Source organism: Phocoena sinus, chromosome 1 (genome assembly GCF_008692025.1).
Source record: "Phocoena sinus isolate mPhoSin1 chromosome 1, mPhoSin1.pri, whole genome shotgun sequence".
NCBI classification, from domain to species: domain Eukaryota; kingdom Metazoa; phylum Chordata; class Mammalia; order Artiodactyla; family Phocoenidae; genus Phocoena; species Phocoena sinus.
The window spans coordinates 158,964,735-158,989,717 of NC_045763.1; the positions used below are offsets into that span (position 1 = coordinate 158,964,735).

Consider the following 24,983-nt stretch of genomic DNA (forward strand, 5'->3'; position numbering starts at 1 on the left):
ATTTTGTTTCAAGTTACCAAAATTTGGAGAGACTATTTTAGATGGACATTACCAAAACATAATTATTCCTATAGAGTTTAACAAAAAGCTCTTATCTCAGTTACATTTACTTAAACGTTTAATCATATCAGGTTATTTTCCCTGTTGACAAATTTCATAACAGAAACAATATGCATTTATTGACTTTCAATAGCCCTAGGTACAATGAAAGTATTGTAATTAATGTTGATGTCTCTAAAGACAGGTCTGTATTAATTAAAACCACACGCTTAAGCTAGCTCTAATACCAAATATTAATTCAATATTAAATATTTCCCAGATCACACGAACCTGAAATGTATTCTAGTGAGCTTCTTTTATATTTTTGAGAATGTATATAAGCACTCAATTTCTTTTAAGCAAATTAAATACAGCTCATTTACAAGTTAGTTTTTACATAAAGACAGACAGAACCAGAGATTTCACAGTTTTTCTGCTTGAATTTAAAATGCCTCTTTTTTTTTTTTTCCTCAGTCTGGAGAACTACAGATGGATCAGGTAGTTCCTGACAGCCCAGGCAGAATAGTTACATTGCAAAGGCAGAAGAGAGATGCAAGCTCTTCTCCGTTTTTTTTGTTTGTTTGTTTGTCTGGGTTTTTTTTGCGGTACGCGGGCCTCTCACTGTTGTGGCCTCTCCCGTTGCGGAGCACAGGCTCCGGACGCGCAGGCTCAGCGGCCATGGCTCACGGGCCCAGCTGCTCCGCGGCATGTGGGATCTTCCCGGACCGGGACACGAACCCGCGTCCCCTGCATTGGCAGGCAGACTCTCAACCACTGCACCACCAGGGAAGCCCAAGGTGTAAGGTTGTTTCTATCTTATCCATTGACCAGTCTTTGTGATCAGATTTTAAGGGCAGAGCTTATGTCTAGATTAGCAATGATTTGCATTTCATGTGCAGTTCTTATCTCTTTTGGGAATAGTTGAAGAACAGATTATGTATAGATTATGACAGATCATGGTTATTGCCTAAGAAATTCTTCCTCAGTAAAATTCTTTCTCAGCACATAGGGTTCATTTATTTATTTCGGAAATATTTATTAAGCATTGACTATGTGCAAGACACGGTAGAAGAGATGAAGACTTTGTCCTCAGAGATTTAATAGCCTGGAAGGGTTAGATGGCCCCTCAGATGAAAATTGCCCTTGTTTTATGCACCCTGGTGCCAAATAATTCAAAAACCTCATTCTTCCAAAATAAAATATATTCTTTCAGTAGCAGTGTGACCCTTAGACTCTCTGACCTTCAGTTTTCTCATGTGCAAAAAGGATAAAAATAGTATCTACCTAATAGAATTGAGATACCCGTATAATTTAGCATTGTGCCCGTACATAACATTAAGAAACCTCCAAAAAGCAGAACCGTTGGTGACTGTAGACAAGGGGTTATAAGACATGAGGGAACTCCGTTGGGTATGAATTTAGGGACGTTACAACTGCAGTTTGATACAAAGTGGCCTGTTTATAATGTAGGGCTTAAAGGGTTGAGGGGGTTGTCTAGAATTAGAATGTAAGCATGCAAATTTATATGATTTATTTCATTTTATTTACACTTTGGAATAATCCAATAATATGCTTCTTAATCAGAGATTGAACCACAGAAATAACCTTCTAAATCCTTTTTTTCCACATCTTTTAAATACATTCCTTTGTCTTAAATCCTGTAAATTATTTTGTTATTGCACACAATTGTTGTTGAAAGGACAGTGTGTTAAAATTAAGTAGTCTTAAAATAAATCATTAATTTGTTTTACATTCCAGATGGGGACCAGAAATTAGCCACAGTTTCATCGAATCCTAGACCACTTAATTCACTGCCAGAGCATTACTGTTGTGAAGAGAGGTGGCTTTGAAAGAAAGGCTTTTAAACTAAAGTAACCATGGCATTTGAACAAAATAACATTTGGCATTCTTAAGTGGCTCTTTTAGACTGAAATAATGGTAACAGAACTATATATATCCAGACGGCTACAATCCTAAAATATTTACATGTTGCAAATTCTTTTCAGATTAAGTTGGTCAGCCTAGGGCAGGGAATCAAGATCAGCCTTAAGAAGACTTGTCACCTGTTCTTAATGCCCCACTACAAGTCTTGTTGCTGGTGCTGGCAAACCATTTCACATTTAGTCCAGTGGTTTTATGTGGGACCAGGTAAGAATATAATTGCCTCCACCCAATAACTGCATCACTGTTGGAAAAAAAAAAAGCAGCAGCAGCATCTGAGGATGTAGCTAAGTAGGAAGATTACTGGCATCACAGACCTGGAAGGCGATTTGGATGCAGAACCCCAGATATGACACAGCGCTGTAGTGAGATGTGGGGCTGGTAAAAAGAAAGATTAGTTGAAAGTCTAGATACAGGAGTTAACATCCCTATCCTGACAAGAAGAATGCCTGGCAACTAGGCATCAACTCCCTGGGCAAAATGCTAGAGGTTCTTCTCTAAGAAATGAAATGATCCCAAGGGAAAGAATCCTACATTCTGTTCCCTAGGGACCCCCCAGCATAGTAGTTGGTTCTTTACTCAACACCCCAAAGTGAAGTCTACCAGTTAAAAAACTCCCCCCAAGAACACAGTTACATATATATATATATATATATATATATATATATATACACATACACACATGTATATATACACATATCTCCACTGTCATAGTCTTCGTTGTGAACAGCCAACCAAGGATCACCAGAGAGTTGAAAAAATACTACAACATGAAAGACAAAGACCAAAATAAACAAAACAGAAGAAATTATCCCAGAGGAAAGGGAATTCAGGGAACAGAAAAGAACCTAAAACACGCTAAAAAAAATTGCTTTATCATTTGACAAGAGATGGGTCAAAATAATTAAATCCATAAAAATGAAAAAGCAATCTTTCCAAAGCTCTTGGAAATTAAGAATGATTGCTAAAAATTAAAAATTTGACAGGATTTAGAAAAAATTCTGAAATATTCTATAGAGAATCGAAAAGCAAATAAAATGACTTAAAAAAAAAGACATAGAGTAACAAATCAGGTCCATCATCTAACTAGTAAGCATTCTAGAGACAGAACAACAACAACAAAAAAAAATTAGGAGTAGAGGGAATTATCAAAGACACATTTTCACAGAGCTTAAGACCAGAAGCCTCCCAAATGAAAGCTTTGCTTATCTTTCTATTAGTTGTCATGTTCTTATTTGAGGCAGCTCTTTGTGTTGAAATATTTTTTTCCCCAAGTTTTACTTTTGTTTTTTCAGTTTTTTGGTTTTTCTTTTAAAATTTTGTTCATAGTATTTTTAAAACTTTTAATTTGGTCAGATCTGTTTCAAACAAAAACAAGTTTCTTGTTTTTCTTTAGAAGGCTCTAAGATTATATATTTTCCTATATTATTACTTAAAACTTTTATAATTTAGATTTTTATTCTATCATAAATTTCTATTTTATGTTGAGATTGTTTTGCTATCACTCTTTTTAATGTATTCTTTTTTTTTTTTTTTTTGCGGTACGCGGGCCTCCCACTGCCGTGGCCCCTCCCGCTGCGGAGCACAGGCTCCGGACGCGCAGGCTCAGCGGCCATGGCTCACGGGCCCAGCCGCTCCGCAGCATGTGGGATCTTCCCGGACCAGGGCATGAACCCGTGTCCCCTGCATCGGCAGGCGGACTCTCAATCACTGCGCCACCAGGGAAGCCCTTAATGTATTCTTTTCCCAGTGAAACGAAATGCCTATATTAGGTTCCCATATACGTTGCATCTATTTCTGGAATGCCTAGTCCACTTCCCTTACGTATCTGTTCTTTCCCATGACAATATCACACACTCTGATTATAGTAGCTTTATACTGTTTTAATATCCGGTGAGTAAAAACCTCCTCTCTCAACACATTCCTTTCTCAAAAATATCTTAGGAATTCTTGCACATTCGTTTTTTCACCTAAGCTTCAGTATAACTTTGTCCAGTTACAAAGAACACCATGGCAATTCTGACTGGAATGGCATTAAATGGCATTTGTGAAGGACTGACATCTTCATTCAACTATATTAATCAATTAACATATAAAACATATATACTAAATAGGTCCTCTCCCCACTGAAATATCTTGTTCTGTCATTCATTTCCCTTCTACAAAGTTTCACGATTCAGAGTTTTGTTTTCAGTGGTTGTTCCGTGCTCTCATTATGCCTCCTGAAGCATATGTATACATTTTGGCCTGTAGTCCTCTTCTTTCATACAAAACATGGTTTGGTTGTTTGGCATCACCTTTCTCCCAGTTTTTCTTGCCAACCTCATTAGCCTCAGCAGCCTCAGCAGCCCCTCACTTATTTTGTTCAGTTGCTCAAACTTTCCAAATTATTTCCAGCCTCTGGGTCTTTGCATATGGACTACTGTGTACTTCGGCCACTTATCCTTTTGGACTGTTTCAATGCTATTTCTACTGAAGGCCTTCTCTGACCTTTTCCAAATTTAGGTTAGGTTCTCCTTCACAGCACTCTGGTTCTTTTCCATCCTGGCATATGTGTGTTCAGCATGCTGTCCTAACTACAATAAACTTTAGAAAGACTGTGTACTTGTCACCCACATACCTAATACCTGGCATACATACCTGCTCAACAAAGATTATTTTAATACAGTTGTCTATGATTTTAAAGACTGAACTGTATCTGAAGAACAGATCCTCTCAACCAGTTTAATCAGCAAACAGCTCACTTTTAAAGAGAAACAGGAGAATCACTCAAAATGGTCAAAAATACGTAAATGTGTATCAACATCAATAGGAAGGTTACACTCTTGGTACAAAAATAAGACCACTCCTGACTTGAAGAGGGGGTTCTTTACGTTTGCTTCTGAACCATTACTAAAAATGTGTGTCAATAATGCAATGCTTATAGCCAAGATAATGGACTTTAAAAACTAATTATTAATAAAAATATATCAAGTGAAGATAAAAGACATTTAGATCCTTTCAAAGATTCTGTTTTTGATCTCTCCTCACCTCACCCCCACAGACTATAAAGATAAAACTCTTTCTTACATATACTAGTCGTATTACTATTACTTCTCTTATCAGAACAAAAATACAATACACAAAACATACTAGAAATAGTTGGTTCTTTTTAATCAGCTATTGATGGTATAATAAAATAAATTTAAGTGGCACCTAATTTAAACATTTAAAATAGTTCATTGAAGGATAATCTACAACACAATATGTTAAGCCAAATAGTCAAAATAACACCTCTTTTTTTTTTTTTAAGAAGAAATAAAGGCATGATCAACATTATGACCAGCAATTTGACCAGCAATTTGGGTTCATTTGGACACTTATAGATGACTCTGTAGGCATATTGGCAGGCACGATGCTGAAATACAATCCACTTGACTTATAAATAATGGTAAGATAAAAAAAGAAAGCTATACATTTCAGAATTCTCTGAAATTAAAGAAAAATATCCACCAAATATCACAACAGATCTTTTAATGACTAATTTTTTTTTAACATTACAACTGCTGTTTTAGGGAACACTTTGTCTCTTTGAACATTTAACTAAATGTTCAATGCGTTAAATAATTTACAGAGAGAAATAAGTTTTGTGTTCTGTACAAATTAAAGGACCCATGAATATATCCCCCTCCCACCACCAAAGCTCAAATTTGCAATGGTCTCAGCAGAAAATAAACAGTTCACAATTTAAACAGAATTGATAGCATTACAAACGTTTACAGGACTCCTCTCTTATTTTCTTTGAACAACGAAGATTACAATGACAGAACTGAATGATCAGAATGTAAAAATATTTGTGCAAAACTGCATTAATTGTTCTTACCATTCAATAGAGGTAAAACCTATGAACACAATAACAATAATGAAGAAAAACTACATTGAAAGCAATTCTGTTAGATTTCAAACAACATCGATCATAGTATTACTAAACATTAAAAGAAAATGTGGCAACATGAGCAGCAGAAGCAACAAATGATTCGGCAATTATGCCAGCTGAGGAAGCTGACGCTGGAAAATGCCGAAGTGCATCTCCACACCAGCCATCCATCTTACAAGACTGGAGACAACTGTAGGGCTTAAAACTCACTTCAGTGTCTTTATTCTTGAAATTTGTAGATCATAAATGAAATATTTAACAAAGTCCTTTCCCCCCCTCTCAAGGAGTGTTTCTTGCATCACTGGAAATCCTTAAAAGAGTTGAATCATAGACTCTCTGGATTTACCTACACCAATCCATTTAACTGGGAGAGGAAAAAAAAAAATGGTATAAAAATAGTATTAATTCATTTACAATGTTCAATCTTTGAGATTAAAAGATCCCACACTTTTCTCAATGTCACCATTCACTTTTCCCCACTGCATCTTTTGCTATCTTTTTTTCTCTATTAGCAGATTACGCCAATTTCTAAACAGAATGTGCAGTCAACATTCAGCACAGGGTAGTCTGCCTTACCATTTCCTGTTTTCACTGCACAATATTTACAACTATTCAATTTCTAATGATTAGTATAGTAAAATACTGGCCCAAACCAGCAGAGACCTATAGAACCTAAAAGTTCTTTAATCAGAGACCTAACTTGATTAAAGAACCTTTCATCAAGTTCCTAATTAACTAGAAAAGATAAGCATCTTTGATAAATGGATGATACTAAGAGGCCACTGAAGTACCACTCTAACTTTCATAACTCACAAAAAGTAGAAATATCTGGAAAAGAATACTGTTTTCACTTGCACAGCCTGAGAACTTGGCTACTGTACCAGTCTAGGGGAATCTCTAATTGTCTGCACCACATGGGTAAACCTTTATGGAATTTTACAGATGTCATTGTTAAATTCATTGTTGTTTATGTTTCAAAAGATGTTGACTAAGTGCAGTGAGCAGACATGCTTACAAGATTTGATCTCAAGCTGGGAAAGACAGCTAGCAATAAGGAAAAACAAGATTCATGTTTGGAGATGAACCACAAATATAACGAAAAATACAAAATCAGATTAAGTGCATAACAGATTTTATACAGAGGATACTTCCCACTCACTTCACTTTTTGTCTCTGAAATCTCTAACAGTGCAAAAAAAAAAAAAAGGAAAAAGGAAAAAAGCAATGTTTTAAAAGAAAGATTTCACATAATGAGTCATGGCCATAACTTGGTTATGCCTAACTCCTTGGCCAGCTTACATTTGTTTTTTAATAAAGTTTTATTCTTATATTTTTTAAAATTGGATTTCCTATTTTATGTACCTATTATTTCCTAATATCCGGTCAAGAAACTCCCCCAACTCTCAAGGGTGGCTTAACCCGAAATGGAAAATACCAAAAACCATTTCTGGTGGTGGTAAAGACAAAAAGGATTTGTTATTAAGAGGGAGAAGGGAATAAGAATCAGTGTCAGAGGGTAAAAAACAGACTGACAGAGAATTAAAAGCAGGGTCAAAAAGGGCGAGAGGTAAGCTCTTATCTTCAGGCACATGAAGGATTAGAGAAAGATGATTATATTTACTCTAGGGAATAAAATTATTTTATATTTTCCTGGGCATTTGGGCAAATCGTGAGCACTCTATAAAGTAATAATCTGTTTTTTATCCTATTTCAAAAGTAGACAGTTAAGTCAAAAGTAGAAAAAGATAGTTCTTCATAAAATATTTATATTTACCTGGAATTTGAAGCTCATCTTCAATAAATCGAACGTAATTTTGTGCATTAATAGGTAGTTCTTTAAAAGCCCTTGCATTTGATATGTCTGTGTTCCATCCTGGGAGAGTCTTATATTGAACTTCAACTTTATTTAAGACTTCTTGGTTTGCTGAAAGTTAAAGGAATAAGTATATTTGTCCATGGTGTGCACTGCCTATTGTCAAACAACTTTTTGATATATCATAGGTTCACAATCTCTTATACTTAGGGCCAGATACGTTTTGGAATTTAGAATTTTTCAGAACTTAGAGAGGTAAAACAGTGCACCATCTAGTATTTTATAATCAAACATATTTCTGCAGCAACAGGATTATTCACTCTAAGTGGGTAGATTATTAGTTCTAATAACATCAGTTCAAGTCAGGTTTTGTCATCAAATAGTTTTGGTGCCAAATTCACAACTTTCAATTTTTAGAGCTTTTTAGATTTCCACACTATGGATTAGGGATTGTGGATCTGTATAATGGCAGCAATCTCACAGAAAAGGTTGGCATATTTGCCCTCACCTGGGAAATCTATTGTTTTTGTGAATGTATACACAGGCTTTGCTGGAAATTTTCTTCATTATGGTCACCTAACCAGTTTCTCTGTATTCCCTAATAGAAACCGAAAGGGTGCTAAAACAAGAACAGTTTCTTTGACGAGAGACAGTATGGTGGATGCTATGGTACACTGTCCAGATTTCCCTCTTTAGGATTAGACACTCATTCCCCAGCTATGGGAGTACTGCCTGCTGAGAACTCACAGTTCAGAAACTCCCCAGCTGTCTCCCTGGAGCAGCCCATATCCAATGACTTGTCAGTGTTGGGATACAAAGGACCTGACTACTTACCTTAATTAGGGACCACTCTGAAAAACTATTCTAGCCCCAGAGCTCCCCTATGGGATCAGCTAAGGGCTTTTCATGGAACTTCTCTGCAGTTCAACTTCTCCCGCTGCCTAATCCCGCTTCTTCTCTCACTCCCTTACAGATTGCTCAGAGCACCTGCAAACAAACTACCTACATGCACATCTCTATATCAGAGAGTCTGTTTCCCAGGGAACCGAAAGTAAGACAGTTGGTGCCAGGAGTGGTATAAGGAAGAAGGCTCTAAAATGGGACCTTGAAGCTGGATCATGGGCTAGCTGGCTGGCAAGGAGGATCGCTAGTGGCAGACAGAGTATGGATAATCTCGGGCATGTTATAGTAGGGCAACTGTTAAAACTTTCATGGGAGGTGAACTGGGATGCCACGGTAGGAAGTAAAGCACTCGCAATACCTGAAGCACTGAGAAATGAGCACAATGGAACAACGGAATTGAAGGGCTCTAGATGAATGCCATTCACGAACTGGAGAAAGACAATGAAAGGTTACTGAAAACACCTAGAGAGAATCTCATCTCCTACAGCAGAGAGCAGGAAAAGCTGAGGATCAGGCTTAGGACTTAGTCATACAGACAGCAGAGCTCCAGAGAAAGCTGAATTCTCAAATCCAGATCTGGATTTGACAAATCTGATATGACAAGGCCAGATCCTGTTTGAGAAAAAAGTGGGACCCTGAGACTTTGGATGAGACATCGGGTTGAACCCCTAGATTCGCCGATGGCCTGCAGAGTGGCCTACTACTTTCTGTTGAAGACGAAGGCTTCCCTTGGCGTGAGGATGATGCAGAAGCCTCTGCCTTGCAAGGCAGCCTGTGGCCCTGTCAGGGCCTACCTCTATCTCCCCTCCTGACCAGCAAACCATATCTGGGGTCAAGGTACAACGTAAGTTGGCCAAGGATGCACGGGGCCTGCTAAAGGAGGAGATGGACTACATTCTGAAGGATCTGCAGGACTGAGCCAAGATTTACCAGCAGGAGCCAAAGAAGTATGTATGGAACTGGATCCTCAAGGTACTGGATCAAGGGGTCCTGCGAGTGGTGGGATAAAAAGTTCAGTAAGAGTGTATATTGATATGGAAGTTCTCTCCTATGGTCCACGATACGAACGTGACGAAAACATACTGCTAGGAATGTTCTTGGACGCTTAGAGAAAGTGATGAACCACACTCAGTCAGAACTGTTTGTGAGAGATGATAGAAGAAGGAATCAAAAGACTCAGAGGGGCTTCTCCTTCCAGCCATGATGGAGTACATGGTTCTAGACTAACTTTTCCAGCATAAATAACTGTAAAACTGGACAAAATATACGACAACTCTTTCCAGGCAGTGGTCAATAAGCAGCACAAACTGTGGTTTCCAAGAGAAAGAAAACTCGTAAGCAATTCCCGAAACTACTCAACTCTCTGCCTAGGGACAATTTCCTGATCAATGAAAGTCAGGACCCTGGAGTCAGTAGAGAATGGTGGTCCCACTGACCTGAGAAGGCAGATATCAGATTTCAGGGAAGCTGAAGTAGCTAGAATCCTCAAGGTTAAGCGTCAGACAGGAGGGAGCTATACAGACAGAGAGGGTACCTCCCCCAGAAGTCTGTGTGAAAGTCCTGTGGCTAAAGTTCAACCATACATGCAAAGAATGGGACTGTGGGAGGCTTACCAGATAGCAGTTGTCACAGAGTTGAGTGGGACAAAGATTCTAGAGGTCAAGCAGTGCTGGTAAAAGGGAAGGAACAGGGTACACTGGAGCTCCAGCACTGCCAGATTGGAGAGATCTCTTTATACCTTGTTAACTCTCCTGGCATCCAGCTGAGACAAAAGAAAGGCTGTTCATTAAAAGTAAAAACCATACTTTAGATTGAAATCTACTACAGACTCCCCCCTCAACACCCCAACAAAGCCCTAAAACCAGGCTCTGCCAAGATCCACAGAGGAGACAATTTGGAGACTGTATCACACTAGGTTAGAGATTTGGGAAACACCTTGGGCTCTCCACATAACTATACTAACAAAGCATAAAACCAAGCTATATAAAGTTCAGGATGATCAGCCAGTAATTCAGCTGTCCCCTAAAACAAGAACTAATACTCTTCAGAGTAAGACAACAGAATCCAAGTCTCTACAACACATTACCCACAATGTCCAATATTCAACCCAAAGTCATTAGACACAGAAACAGTGATCCACAATCAAGGAAAAGAATAGTCAAGGGAAACCAAACTGGAGATGGTCCAGATGTTAGCTAACAAATAATGACTTTGAACATGTTTCTAAGAACTTGCAGCTCTCCTCAATTCCCAAGGACTGGTCACGAAACCTACCAGCCTACCAAGTTCCATTAAGCTAGTCAATACTCCTTCATTTGACATATTTCTAGTCTTATAGGATGACTAAACAATTTAACAGTTTCTATTTCTGGAAGCTGGAAACATTTATGGAAATTCCTGAGTAACTGAAGAAATCATACAACTAAAGATACGCCTGAAAAAACACATTGCCTCAAGTAGGAAATCTCCCTACATCCATCCACTTTAGACACAGAATAGAAGTTAGAAAAAAATCATTCCTGTGGCTTGAAGGACATAGTGGGTTAACGAATTAAGAGCCTGCTTACCCTGACAAGCAGGGCTCTTTTCTCCTGTCTCACATTTCTCAAGGAAGGGAGGAATGCCTACAGAGAGGTTAGTTTCAAAATAGGGACGATAAGATTCCGGAGCAGCATAACTGGGCTCAGTGGTACCACGTTTCTTCTTTCCTATTTTAAGTTTGAGCACATGCTTGCTGCGACCCAGCACCCAAATGCATAGCAGCTACGAAACAAATGCTAGTAAGTGAATGTACTTGCACTATTCACAAAGGGCATATCAAGTCTGTAGCTATATATCATAAGTTATACAGAAGAGCTTTATGAATTGCTCTAATACATACACCTAATAATACTCTTTATACACAGCCTAAAAAAAAGAGTACCTGGGAAATGAGGTATAATTTCACCATCTAACTTGTATGCAACTCCAACTTTGATTTCCGTAAACATGTCCAAAATATCCAATTTGGTAAGTGCCAACCTAATTTTGGAAGAAAAGGCGACGTTAAAATAGCAAATTCTTAAAGGCCCTAACAACCAACTTGATAAGGGAGTAAAGGAAAATTCATACAAAGTTAACAGTTCCAAAGCAATTCTGAAAACTGGTTAGGATTATATTTTAAAGCATGCCACACATAATACACTACAGGGCAATATACTGATGTAATTTTTCCTCATAATAAAAACAATGACTTAACTGATCTACTAGTGGGTTACTTTTCTAATAATTATAGTAGATTTTCACTCTTTGATAGATCCACATCCTCTTGCTTAGTTTCTCAGGATCAACCAACACATATCCACAGAGGGCTGCCTGGAGTAAAGGATGCATCTTATGGCTGTGGGACACAGCAAAACTGACTCTTCCACATGGATGACAAGATACATGTACATTTACACATATGCTATCAATCCTCATTTCTTCACTCTCCTTACCATCAATTCCACCCTTCTGGTCAGAAATTGTCAAAGGAGAGTGAGGAAACCACATCAAGGACCTCTTCATGATACATCAAAATCTCCCAATAAACTGACTGAAAAACAGAGTTTTACAGGAAAATCTATAGAAATTAGATAAAACACTAGGTTTGAGATTCTTGCCCACAGATTACTTTTTTATCCTTTATTCTGTTATTTGCTAGAAATTAAGTGTAATTAATACAAACATGAATACATTTTTACACTTACTTATGTGTACGTGTTAATAATAACCTACAGAGCATTTTTAGTGTGCCATGCAGCATGCTATATGCTCTCATCTAGTTTTCAAAATACCCTTTTGAAGTAGATAGTACTATTATCTAGATTTTAAAGGTGATGAAAAAGGCACAGAAAGATCAACTTGCCCAAAGTCACACAGTATAACGCATGGATCTGAGATTTGAATCCAGAAGTCAGACGTCTCTCAAGCTCATCCATTAAACCACTGTTATACTGCCTCCCCTCTGCATATATACTCTATGTTACTCCATCTATCTATCTACCTACCTTTCTACCTGCCTATCTTACTTCCCTCTATACTTATACGCATGTAAGGGTATCACGATTCTTTTCTCCCAACCTTGGATATCCAGGAAAAAAACCTGGGGTCCCTCTCCTTATGTACCCTTCCCCTATATCTTGGTCCACTTCTACCCTGAACTGCAATTTCATTTGGAGTCTAAAGAGTGAAATTTTTCTATTAGTGCACTACCTCTAGTGTGCACTCCACAAAGTTTAACCTGTGGTCATGAACTGTCATTTATGAAATAAATGTTTCTAAGAATACTCACGCAGTAAATCCATTAATCATATGAGCATATTTGAGCAAAACAAGGTCCAACCAGCCACACCGCCTTTTCCTTCCAGTAGTTACACCAAACTCTCTACCCCTTGTTTGTAATAATTCTCCAATTTCCTAAGGAACAGAAAATAAAACCTTAGGACTAGAATAGCAATGCTCTAAATCTAGTAGAATTATACCTAAGATCATATAACAAGTCAAAGTTTCTTAGAGATAAACATCTTTCAGAAAATAAGTAAGTTGAAGATAGAATTCCACAGAGATGATAGATTTTATGTGAGGGAGGCATTATTTGAGATAGATCCACTTTTGGCTTCACTTTTTACCACTATTTTAAAACCAAGAACATTTTTTATGTTATGTTACATTAAATGCTGCATATTAAAAACTAAGTTGTCAGTAAGTATTTATTAAAATAGATAAGTTAGGTCAATTTGTTCTAAGGACTTTAGTTTGATGACTTTCCTGAAAACCATAAGGCAAACTCTCACCTAGTAGTTGCTATCACAATGTCCTTTTGAAGAGAATTGAGGTTGAAAACAATGCTCAAAGTTCTAAGCTACAGCCACTCCCTACAACCTAATTTTCCCATCTATGATCTATCTGTTCCTTAATTTACACCTTTCTGTTTAAAACCATCATTTCATTACCTCACATATTCTGACATAATTACAATTAATAGGTTGCTCTATCAGGTTTGAATTCCAGCCTTGTCTATCTGTGTGGCCTTGGGCAAGTTACTTCAGCTCTCCATGCCTCAGTTTCCCCATGTGTAGAATGGGGATGGTAATAGCACCCAGCTCCCAGAGTTGCTGTGAGGACCCAAAGAGCTTCTAAGTTTACAGCAATTAAGCAGTGCCTGGCCCGAAGTCACCACCAAGTAAGTGTCGGCTATGATTAGACAATGTCTAGAGATCATTTTCCTCAATCGACTCCTAATAAGCTCTTGGTGAAAGATAGTTGTTATTTTTAGCTTCTTTCTCCTCTACCATCTTAATCCCCTTCATAAACCCACCTGTCACTTAGCCTTGCAATTACAATTACCTTTAAGCACCCACTAATCCCTCCCCTTTTGTTGTCAATCTGCTGCCACTAACAATAAAGGTGTATATAATTTTCTTTAATGTTGCTCTGATTACTCTTGCAAATTAAGTGAAATGCACAGAAGATAATAATTCATTAAGGGAAAAAAAAGCATGATTTTTTTATTTTAAAACTTCTAAATTAGATTTACTGAGAAATAGGCTCACATTGTCTTGCTCTGTAGGAAAGGCACCAATACCAACTCTAGTTGTATAAGCTTTCACAACTCCATACACTTCTCCAACATTTTGAGGGGGCATACCCAAGCCAGTACAAACACCTCCAACTGTACAGTTCGAAGAGGTTACAAAAGGGTAAGTTCCTAAAAATAGAAACAAATAGTAAAATATACACAAATGATAGACATTATTTTAAAAATTCTGCATTTGAGTATATTCTAGGTATTTGAGAATATAACTGTAACCGCCCTTTCAAAGCCTCGATGTTTTATTCCTGATTCCTTTTGTCTGTAGAGAGATAAAAACATAGGTGGTTAAGCTACAGCTGTAGTGCTTATACTAGAGAGGCTCCTTGAGTACATGCAATTACTCAGCTCTGTCTGGTAGGCACTCACCTAATAGACTGCTAAATAATTTAATGCCAAAACTCTGGTGTTATTCTACTATGCAGACTTATATATATTTTAACACTCTCCTGTTAGTTTAAAGCAAATTTATTTTACTCCCCTGATACAAATATTAAGGTGCACCAGCAACCTGGAGTGACAACAGTACACTAAGAATTTTGTGGTATTCGGCATTTTCTGACCTTTTTATCTGTCTTCAGGGAATAATCCCAGAAACGACAAGAGTAAGCAAAGAGTGGTGTACTTCCCCCGCTCCCCAAACCCTGGCCCCAAGATCCTCTTCATACTTAAACTATTCACTATGCTAATTAGACACTGCTTTCTTTCCAGATTGGATAGGCATATTATGGTATCAAAAATACATATCTACTATACAGAAATACACTTTAATTGGCTTACTTGGAGTCAAAAGCCAATGAAATGCCAGTAAGAGCTGAGAACAATCAGATTTATCCTGAAAGATCATGTTTAGATGAAAAGGCCAACGAATTAGGCCAAGAAAGGCAGCAGTTTGAAGACAATACCATTAACTTTTTGAAGATGGAAGAAATGCTCTAAATCCACTCAGAATCTCACGTCCAGGGAGTCAATTAAACAGACTTCCATAGATCTTAGAATGTGCATGTTTAATAACAATGTATATTAGCTTTTGATTTTTTAAAAAAGGCTGAATTAAAGGTCCTTTCAAAGGATTCATCTAATCATCTTACAGTTCCAAGGAAATGAGGTCTGGAATTGAACCATAAACCAAACAACAAAAAAATCACAGTTTATAAAAACCCAAACCCACTGACCCAAATAGTGATTTCATTTTTCTAATGAACTGCAGAACTTAACACAAAATATTCCTTTTTTAAAAAAAAGGGTTAGTATAAGATGACAAAGTTTCATCATTCCTGAATATACAAGCGAAAAGCCTTATTTTAAAATCCTTTAATGCTAATGTTAATTATTTATATCTTAAGCAATTTAGGACTCAGTTAAGCTCCCCATAAGTCGTATCTCACTTACCAAAATCAATATCTAGTAGTGCTGCGTTCGCACCTTCTACCAAGATTTTCTTTGGTGGCCCATGTAGAGCCTCGTACAGGAAATAAACTCCATCTCTCACCATTGGTTTAATCCTTTCCATATAACTCTATATACAAAGAAAAAACCAAGTTCAACGTATACTAATAAATTTACAATGAAACCAATACGAGTAAAAATTACCTGACTTTGACGGTGAAAACTGACCAATGCAAAGTAGAAAGGGATTGGTGATGGTGCTCACCCTACTGCAACATTTGGATTGGCTTTGGTCTCTCATGCTGATTCTCCAGAACCAGAAAAGAGATACTATTTCAAGAAAAGTAGAGATACAACGAAATTCAAAGGTTCTATTTTTTTTTTTTTTTTTTTTGCGGTACGCGGGCCTCTCACTGTTGTGGCCTCTCCCGTTGCGGAGCACAGGTTCCGGACGCGCAGGCCCAGCGGCCATGGCTCACGAGCCCAGCCACTCCGTGGCACGTGGGATCTTCCCGGACCAGGGCACGAACCCATGTCCCCTATATCGGCAGGCAGACTCTCAACCACTGTGCCACCAGGGAAGCCCCAAAGGTTCTATTTTAACCTCACTGCAAATAATGATGACAATCTTCTAAATAGCCAAGTACTCATACTTCATAAACCAGCTTTCAGGAAAATAAACAAGAACTGAATATATGACATTATGCTTTTATATTTTGTAGGTATTAGAAAAGCAGAAGTTATAGCCCATATAACCATAAGCTGCATCAAGGTTTTTCTCAAAATGTGGTGAAGGCCACAAGTGACACTGCCAAGCATGTAAGTATCAATAATTGACTACTAATATTCTTTTCCCATTGTATTCCATTACAGTAAAATACCTTAGCAGTATTACTAGTAGATAATATCAAATACTAACATACACACAAACATGATAAAACTTTCTCAAAACACGTTTAAAGTATTAATAATACTGCTTAATTTTAGGAATTCAATTAAAAATATAATATAAACAAGAGTTTCCCCAAAGCTTATAGTATAACTACAATAAAATCTAGTTTCAACCATGTTTAAATATTTAGCCAGACTAGTATGGAAATTCCAGGATCCACTCATGAACTCACCTGAGTATGTTATACCTATTGATGAAAATATAATTCCCCCCTTGGCTCTAGTCCCCAATCTCATGCTTCTTCCTGTTTTAGTCCTTTTTTTTAATGCCTGAAATGACCGTACCATTCATCACAACCCTTGTTCCTTAAAGTCTTGGTTCAACATATAGTAGTCCCCCCCTTACCCTAGGGGGATAGGTTCCAAGACCCCCAGGGGATGCCTGAAACCTCAGACAGTACCAAACTGTATACATACTGTGTTTTTTCCTGTACATACATACCTATGATAATGTTTAATTTACAAATTAGGCACAGTAAGAGATTAACAACAATAACCAATAATAAAATAGAAAAATTATGACAATATACTGTAATAAAAGTTATATAAATATGGCCTCTCTCTCCCTCAAAATATCTTACTGTACAAATTTAATGTCTTTTTCATCCTAGGCACTTATCATGCATTGTTATACTTTTGCAGTTTGATGTTCAAGAGCAAAACTAGCATAAATTTCTTCTTCCTTCTTCACAATTTCATAGAAGAAGATTCATTCCTACTGTAGACCTTACCAACTCAGCATATGATTTTCTCTCTTTCCTGATTGAGTTGAGAACTTTCACCTTCTCACTTAAAGGAAGCACTGTGTGGCTTCTCTTTGGTGTATCCAAATTGCCAGCATCACAACTCTTGTGCTTTGGGGCCGTTAGTAAGTAAAATAAGGGTCACTTGAATATAAATAAGCACTATGATACCACGACAGTCAATCTGATAAGTGAAATGGCTGCTAAGTGACTAATGGGTGGGATGCATTGGACATCTTGGGCAGGATGGAGCAGAACAGCAAGAGATTTCATCACACTACTCAGAAATTCTCAAATTTAAAACTTATGAGTTGTTTTGCAGTTGACCATGGGAAACTGAAACCATGAAAAGTGAAACCAAGGATAAGGGGGAAATATTGTTTATCACCTATTAAGAATCTTTTCACCTAATTCTGGTCATTATTATTCACCTACTTTACTTTCATTCAGAACATGTATAAAATATAATTGAAAAGATATACCTGTACTTTAGCACGTAAATATTTCCAAGTTGCTAGTAATAAATTTAAAATATTTGTTGCATGACAGAATGAAAACAAAATGGCAGTCTATTCCAAGCAACAATCCATACACTGAAATCCAAATACTTAACATTTACAATGTTCCTTGGAGGTCATTTTTTTTTTTAGAAATTCAGTGAGTGGCTAGACCTAAGGCCTGCAACAATTCTAAAATGACACATCAGGTATGTAAATTCCTATTCAGTTCTGGAATTGATGTCATACTTATTTAAGAGTGACAATCAGACACACGAGAAGCAGCTTGAAACTCACCAAAGATTTTGGAAGAATGGAAGGGTGGAGAGGATAGGCAATTTGACTACCGGCGAACTCAGGCACCAACTGTGGGCCTGATCTTTGGCCAATTACCTTACTTGTCTCTTAAGAGTACGGTGCTAAAGAAACTGACCCTATGGGGTAACAGTCCTAAATGGGCTGGTTCGTTTTAAAAGTTATCATCTCTTACTTGTCCCTTTGTTGATCTATCCCCCAAATTCCTATGAGTGATTTTTATATGATACAAAGCTCGTCTTTTTTTCTGCTCAAAAATTATTCAATAGCTAAACTCCCTATCACTGCATATAAGGCCAGCATAAGACCTATGATTTGCTCCCTACTTGTCTAATTTTATTTTCAGGTACTTTATTCTTGCTCCCTGCTCCCCACTCAATATTTTGTTTAAGCTACATCATGTAAAGTTACTCAAACATGCCACATCCTTTTAGGCTATATGCTTTTAAACTTAAAATTACAAATTCACTTCACCATTTCTTATCTATAATACTTTATACGTATCTGTGTGGCACTTACTAACCACATGTTTTTCAACCTTATATTTTCAGTTCCTAATACAAAGACTGAATGAATGAAAGATCTAGATGCCAATTTGGCAAACGAGTTTTAAAAAGGACATTATAAATGTCAGAAAGCATTACCTTGAGTTTTTGTAATTCACCTTCAATGTCTATTTCCAGCGTGGGGTATATAGATTTGTACTGGTTAGCCAAAACTTTGAACCTGAAAATTACAGATAAATCAAGACCTCAGCTCTGTTTAAAAATATTCTGAATAATTTCATTTGATTCAAATGGTTTCTGGAGATAAGTGGTCTTAATAACAATCCCCAAACTGAAGTTACACTCTGAGAAATAGAATCTAATAAAGAAGATCAGTCATATGAATAAATGATACACTCAAAATATTTTTTACTGATAGGGATATCAACAATATAATTAAGGTGAGGGGTGGGAGGAGGAGGGAATGACTGAAATCTGTAACCACAAGACTTAAATCGAATTAACTATATTGTACTGCATGAAAGACAAAAGGGGACGGTCTAAAATGACGCTTTTAAGAGAGACAGAGGCAGGCGTTAGCAATTTGTCTCCAATATTCTTAGTGGAGGTGTCCCAACAGTGCAGACAGACAAACTGCTGACTGAAAATGGATACAGCGAGTGATCTCTGATGCCATCTGTTATTAGATGTGACCAACTAACGCCTCATCACTGAGTCACCGTACAGTTTTCGGATGATTATCAGGTTTCCCATGGAGATTTTTTCTACAGAGATTAAGTGTCAATGGGGCATTTCTATTTTTCAAGGTGAGCTTGATACGCAATAGTTCACCAGTACCTGAGAGCCTAATTATTTCCCGGTGGGAGGACACAACAGAGTCTTTGGACCTGAAAATCCGAGGACCCTAGGCTGTGGTGACCCCACCACAGCACTGCCACATCCCCCTGGAAGCATCTCTATTTCTCAGTAAAACATTCCAAACTCCAATCCTTAAATATAATTTTGGCTTTGTCTTTTTGTGGTACTGACATGATATCAACATTATGTTGTTTTCGTGAAGTTAATTTCAAATTAAGGACCAATTCAAATGTAATAAAAAAACTTTAATATTTCAAATGAAACAAAAAAGCCAACTACCACTACTCAACTAGAATACTGATTTTTATCAATTTGCATATTGGGTTTTAAAAATCCTAAAAATCCATTTGCTCTTTCCATTTTGAAATGCAAGGTAGTTACCTCTCAGAGAAGCCATCAAAGTCAGAAACAAGATCACACATCCTGAGTCCACTCCGAGCAGCTTTGGAAGAATAAACTGGGCCAATGCCCTTTTTTGTGGTACCCAAACTTTAAAATAAATCAAAACAAGCTCTGAGTTAGAAAAGAAAGATGCAGTTCTTATGGTCAGATCATCACAAAGAATGAAATTTTTATGCTATTTCCTTTAAGTTTATTTTCACAGTCTTATTGATTTTCTCTGAAATCTAAAAAGGATATCCTAATAGTTATTTTTCTTAAACTTCTGGCCTAGAATTTAAACAAAAAAGACTAGATATGCTTAAACTGCACATACACACACACACACAAAAACATACTTTTTTCCTGCTTGTTCTTGTCTCTGTTGTTCCTGGATACCATCAGCCGCTTGATGAAAATCAAATACTGAGGGAGAAAAAACAAAATCATTTGTTGCTGAGACAAAAGTAATACAGGAAAGCAACATATATTGCATTTTAAATTACTGAAGTTATAAATTCCTTAAGCCTAATTTCTTTATGACAAGTTGAATGGATACATTTTAAAAAGCAACAATAATGGTGGGAGTGAAGATTATAATGCTAACTGGTATATTAATATGAAAATATGCCTGATCATTCATTTCTATATATTGCAATCTATTCTATTTTTAAAAATGAGTCCTTAAGAGAGTAATTCTGGAGTACCCTACCCTACAATTCTATAAATCTCAGTTTACTAAGATATCCTCTTGAAGTTCTGGACTCCAGAAATCTAGGGATTATGTTAATTATCTCCCTCTTCCTCACTGGTCCCAAGCTTCCATCACCTCTCACTAAAGCTGTAGCCTCCTAATGAGTATACCTATTTCCACTCTTGGACACCTCTAATTCCTACCTTTTAATGCAGCCACAGTCATATTTCCAACACACAGATATATCACCACTGTTGTCTTTAAAACTCAGTATCTTTCTTATGCTTAAAAGGAAAAGACAAAACTATTTTACATGCGCTCCTTGTATAGTCTGCCCTTTCATCTTACACTATGCTCTGCCCCCTTTCTGCCCTCCCATACCATCATATAGGCATTCTTTTAAGTCCTTGGCTCCAAGGCATATGATTTTCCTGTCTGAATACGCCTCTATGCCTTGTCTCTCTTCTCTCTCCCTCTTCTTCTCCCCTTCCCTCTCTGTACTGTCTTCCCCGAGACTACACGAATTTACATTCCCACCAACAGTGCACAAGGGTTTCCTTTTCTCCACATCCTCACCAACACTTGTTATCTCATCTTTTTTTTTTTTTTTGCGGTACGCGGGCCTCTCACTGTTGTGGCCTCTCCCGTTGCGGAGCACAGGCTTTGGACGCGCAGGCTCAGCGGCCATGGCTCACGGGCCTAGCCGCTCCGCGGCATGTGGGATTTTCCCGGACCGGGGCACGAACCCATGTTCCCTGCATCGGCAGGCGGACTCTCAACCACTGCGCCACCAGGGAAGCCCATATCTCTTGTCTTTTTGATGACATTCTGCCAAGTGTGATTACCTCATTGTGATTTTGATTTGTACTTTCCTAACGATTAGTGATGTTAAGCACCTCTTCATGTACCTGTTGGTGATCTTTAATGTCTCCTGTGGAAAAATGTATGTTCAGTTCCTGTCCTTTTTTAAATTGTTTTCTTTTTCTCTTGTGTTGTATGAGTTCTTTATATATTTTAGATATTAACCCCTTATCAGATATATGATTTGCAACTATTTCTCCATTCTGTAGCTTGCCTTTTCATATTGTTGATGGTTTCCCTTGCTGTACAAAAGTTTTTTAGTTTGATGTAATCCCATTTGATTATTTTTGCTTTTGTTGCCTTTGCTTTCAGTGTTAAATAAAAAAAATCATTACGAAGACCAGTGTTATGGAGTTTACCATCTATGTTTTCTTCTAGTTTTATGGTTTCAGGTCTTAGATTCAAGTCTTTAATCTCATTTTGAGTTAGTTTTCGTGTATAGCCTAAGATAGTGGTCCAGTTTCATTCTTTTGCATGTAGCACTCTAATTCTCCCAACACCATTTATTGAAGACTGTCCCTTCCCCATTGTATATTCTTGGCTCCTTTGTTGTAAATTAATTGAATACATATGTATGGGTTTATTTTGGAGCCCCTTATTCCATTCCATTGATCTGTGTGTCTGTTTTTATGCCAAAGCCATACTGTTTTTTAAATGACTATAGCTTTGTAATATAATTTGAAATCAGGAAGCATAATGCCTGCAGCTTTATTCTTTCTCAAGATTGCTTTGGCTATTTTGGGTCTTTTGTGGTTCCACAAAAACTTCACAACTGTTTGTTCTATTTCTGTGGAAAATGCCATTGGAATTGCACTGAATTCCAATGTAACTGAACACACTGAATCCCAAATGCACTGCATCTGTACAGTGCTTTGGGTGGTACGAACATTTTAACAACATTAATTCTTCCAATCCATAAGCATGGAATATCTTTCCATTTATTGGTTTTTTCTTCAGTATCTTTCATCACTGTCTTATAGTTTTCAGTGTACAGGTCTTTCACCTCCTTGGTTAACAGAGTACCCTTTTCAGGTACTAGAAGGCTCTGTATAATAAGGTACATGCTGATTAAAGGAGTAAAATATGTGTATACCATTTGTGCCACACCTTCTATATTACGTGGTATGTTAAAATGTTTACTTTTTTCTATGACATGGATTCTAAACCTTGGCCAGTAGATCGCTATTATATACTATAACGATTAGTTCATCACGATGTTCCTATTTTGGTGCCCAGCCTAGCCTTTCTCATCTACGTTTGAGAGGCCAGAAGAGTTCTTAAGAGCTGTTTCACTAAACTCAGACTTTGCAAATCAGTTAGGACAAGATTGAGACCTTGGAGTACGCCATTTCTTTTGAATAAAAAAGCATTTGCATTTCAGCATGTTTTATTTTTTATGTTCAAAGAAGTTACAGAGGCAACTGGCAAATCACAAATAGTTGTCGGAGAGCAGGTGAGCCAAGTACCTTGCCGTAGAGCTAATGTTTTCTTAGGTTTTTCTAGGTTCCAGGAAGCTAAGAGTACAATCAGAATCATCACTTTCATGAAGCTTCATCATGGCGTGGAGCCTTAAGACCACAACTACTGTTTTTGAAAGAACAGTCTTTGTCTAAAGTTGCTCGAATATCTCTTCCATTCTCTACAGCCTAGATACTGAAAACACAAAATGCCACCTTGGGGATTCAGTCTAATTTTTTTAATTAAAGATAATTGTGTACCTTCAGTAATTAAGTTTTATTAACACCACCTTATTATTTTTTAATTATCAGAGTTAAGTTTTATTAACACTATTTTTATACTGTATTAAAGTGTCCAGTGTGAGCCTCAGGACATGTAATATCCACTTTGCTTGCTTCTCACACCTTCTCAGGTCTTTTTTAAGTTTTTTTTTTCTTTTAATATGACCACTTTAAGTCACAATACAGTATTGTAATCTATAACCTCAAGATTGTACAGCATATCTCTAGAGCTTATTCATCTTGCATCTCCTTCAGGTTTTTACTCAAATGTCATCTTCTCAGTGAAACCTCCCTGGCCACTTTATCTAAAATTATAGTTCCCCACCCACCTCCTCCAAACGCCTGACACTACCGGTCTCCTTTCTCCGATTTACTTTTTCTCCTCAGAACGTATCACTATATACCATGGTACATTACATACCTGTGCTCCCTACTATAGCTCCATTAAGGGACTTTTATCTTTTCTACTGCTGAATCCTCAGTGCCCAACACCACACCTGATATAGAGTAAGCTTCCGATAGCTGTTGAATCAAAGGACAGACACCCAGCAAACTTTGGATTTCAAATGCTTAAAAAAATTTTAAACTCTCAGTCATTTCTCAGGTCTCTTCCTCAATAAACATCTCTTATATTAAAATTTTGTCATGAGATTCAATGGGAAGGGGCACAATTATGATGCAATAGATAGTTCTTTGCATACTTGCTTAAGTATGCTAATGTAAAGAACTGGCCAACAACTTAGTCATTTTTAAATTTCTTTAAAGGAAAATTGATTGTTTAAAGCAAAAATATTAGCAATGTATTGTGGAGTTTATAACAGGGTAGACATGAAATGTATGACAATAATAACACAAAGGACTTTACAAGGAAATGCAAGCATTTTGTTGTAAGGACCTTAGGTTAAATGTTACATTATTTTAAGGTAGATCATGAGAAATTTAAAGATGCAGACTATAAACCCTAGAGCAACTTCCAAAATTCATAAAACAAGAGGTATAGCTCATAGGCTAATAGTGGAGATAATATTTAAAATATCAAATCCCAAAGAAATCAGGAAAGAAGAAAAAAAACAAATAGAAAACAATGGGCAGATATAAATTCAACCATACTGCTAATTAGCTGTACTAGAAGTAAATGGTCAAAACATTCCAATTAAAAGGCACATTGTCACAATGAATAAAAAGCAAGGCCCAAATACATCTTGTCGACAATAAATAAGCCATAAATATAAAGATATAAATAGATTAAAGATTATTAGAGGATGGAAAAAGATACACTAATCTTAAGAAAGCTCTAGTGGCTGTATTAATATCAAAGTAGACTTCAGAATAAGAAATATCACCATAAATAAAGAGGACATTTCATAATGATGAAAGAGCTAATTCATCAAAAACATAATTTTAAATATACATGCACCTAACAGCTTCAAAGCACACAAAGCAAAAACTTACAGAGTTGAAAAGAAATTAATAGACAAATCCACAATTATTGTTGGAGGTTTTTAACATGCCTCTCAGTAGCTGACAGAGCAAGTAATAGAAAATCACTTAGGATACAGAAGATCTGAACAATGCTATCTTCCAATTTGATTTAATTGACATTCAAAGAACACTACTCAACAAGAACAGAGCACATATTCTAAATGCATGTAGAACATTAATCAACACAGGCCACATAATGGGTCATAAAACAAATCTCAACACATTTTAAAAGGCTAAGATTGTACAGAGTATATTCTGTCTACCACAAAATTAAATTAGAAATAAATAATAGAGAGAAATCAGGAAAATCTTCCAATATTTAGAAACATAAACATCATATTTAACTC

The 24,983-nt window shown here is 36.9% G+C and overlaps 1 protein-coding gene across 1 annotated transcript in view; it reads right to left on the bottom strand.

The window, feature by feature from the left end:
- Window positions 1-5,109: 5,109 nt before the first annotated feature.
- ADSS2 (adenylosuccinate synthase 2) overlaps window positions 5,110-24,983 on the bottom strand; it is a 40,546-nt gene continuing 20,672 nt past the window's right edge. The window contains exons 5-13 of the mRNA XM_032636869.1: window positions 20,220-20,286; window positions 19,864-19,971; window positions 18,763-18,844; window positions 15,616-15,742; window positions 14,186-14,340; window positions 12,925-13,049; window positions 11,536-11,633; window positions 7,671-7,820; window positions 5,110-6,260 (exon numbers count right to left, since the gene is read on the bottom strand). Coding sequence (XP_032492760.1) covers window positions 6,208-6,260; window positions 7,671-7,820; window positions 11,536-11,633; window positions 12,925-13,049; window positions 14,186-14,340; window positions 15,616-15,742; window positions 18,763-18,844; window positions 19,864-19,971; window positions 20,220-20,286 — 965 coding nt within the window. The 3' untranslated portion in view covers window positions 5,110-6,207. The remainder of the gene's footprint in view (window positions 6,261-7,670; window positions 7,821-11,535; window positions 11,634-12,924; window positions 13,050-14,185; window positions 14,341-15,615; window positions 15,743-18,762; window positions 18,845-19,863; window positions 19,972-20,219; window positions 20,287-24,983) is intronic.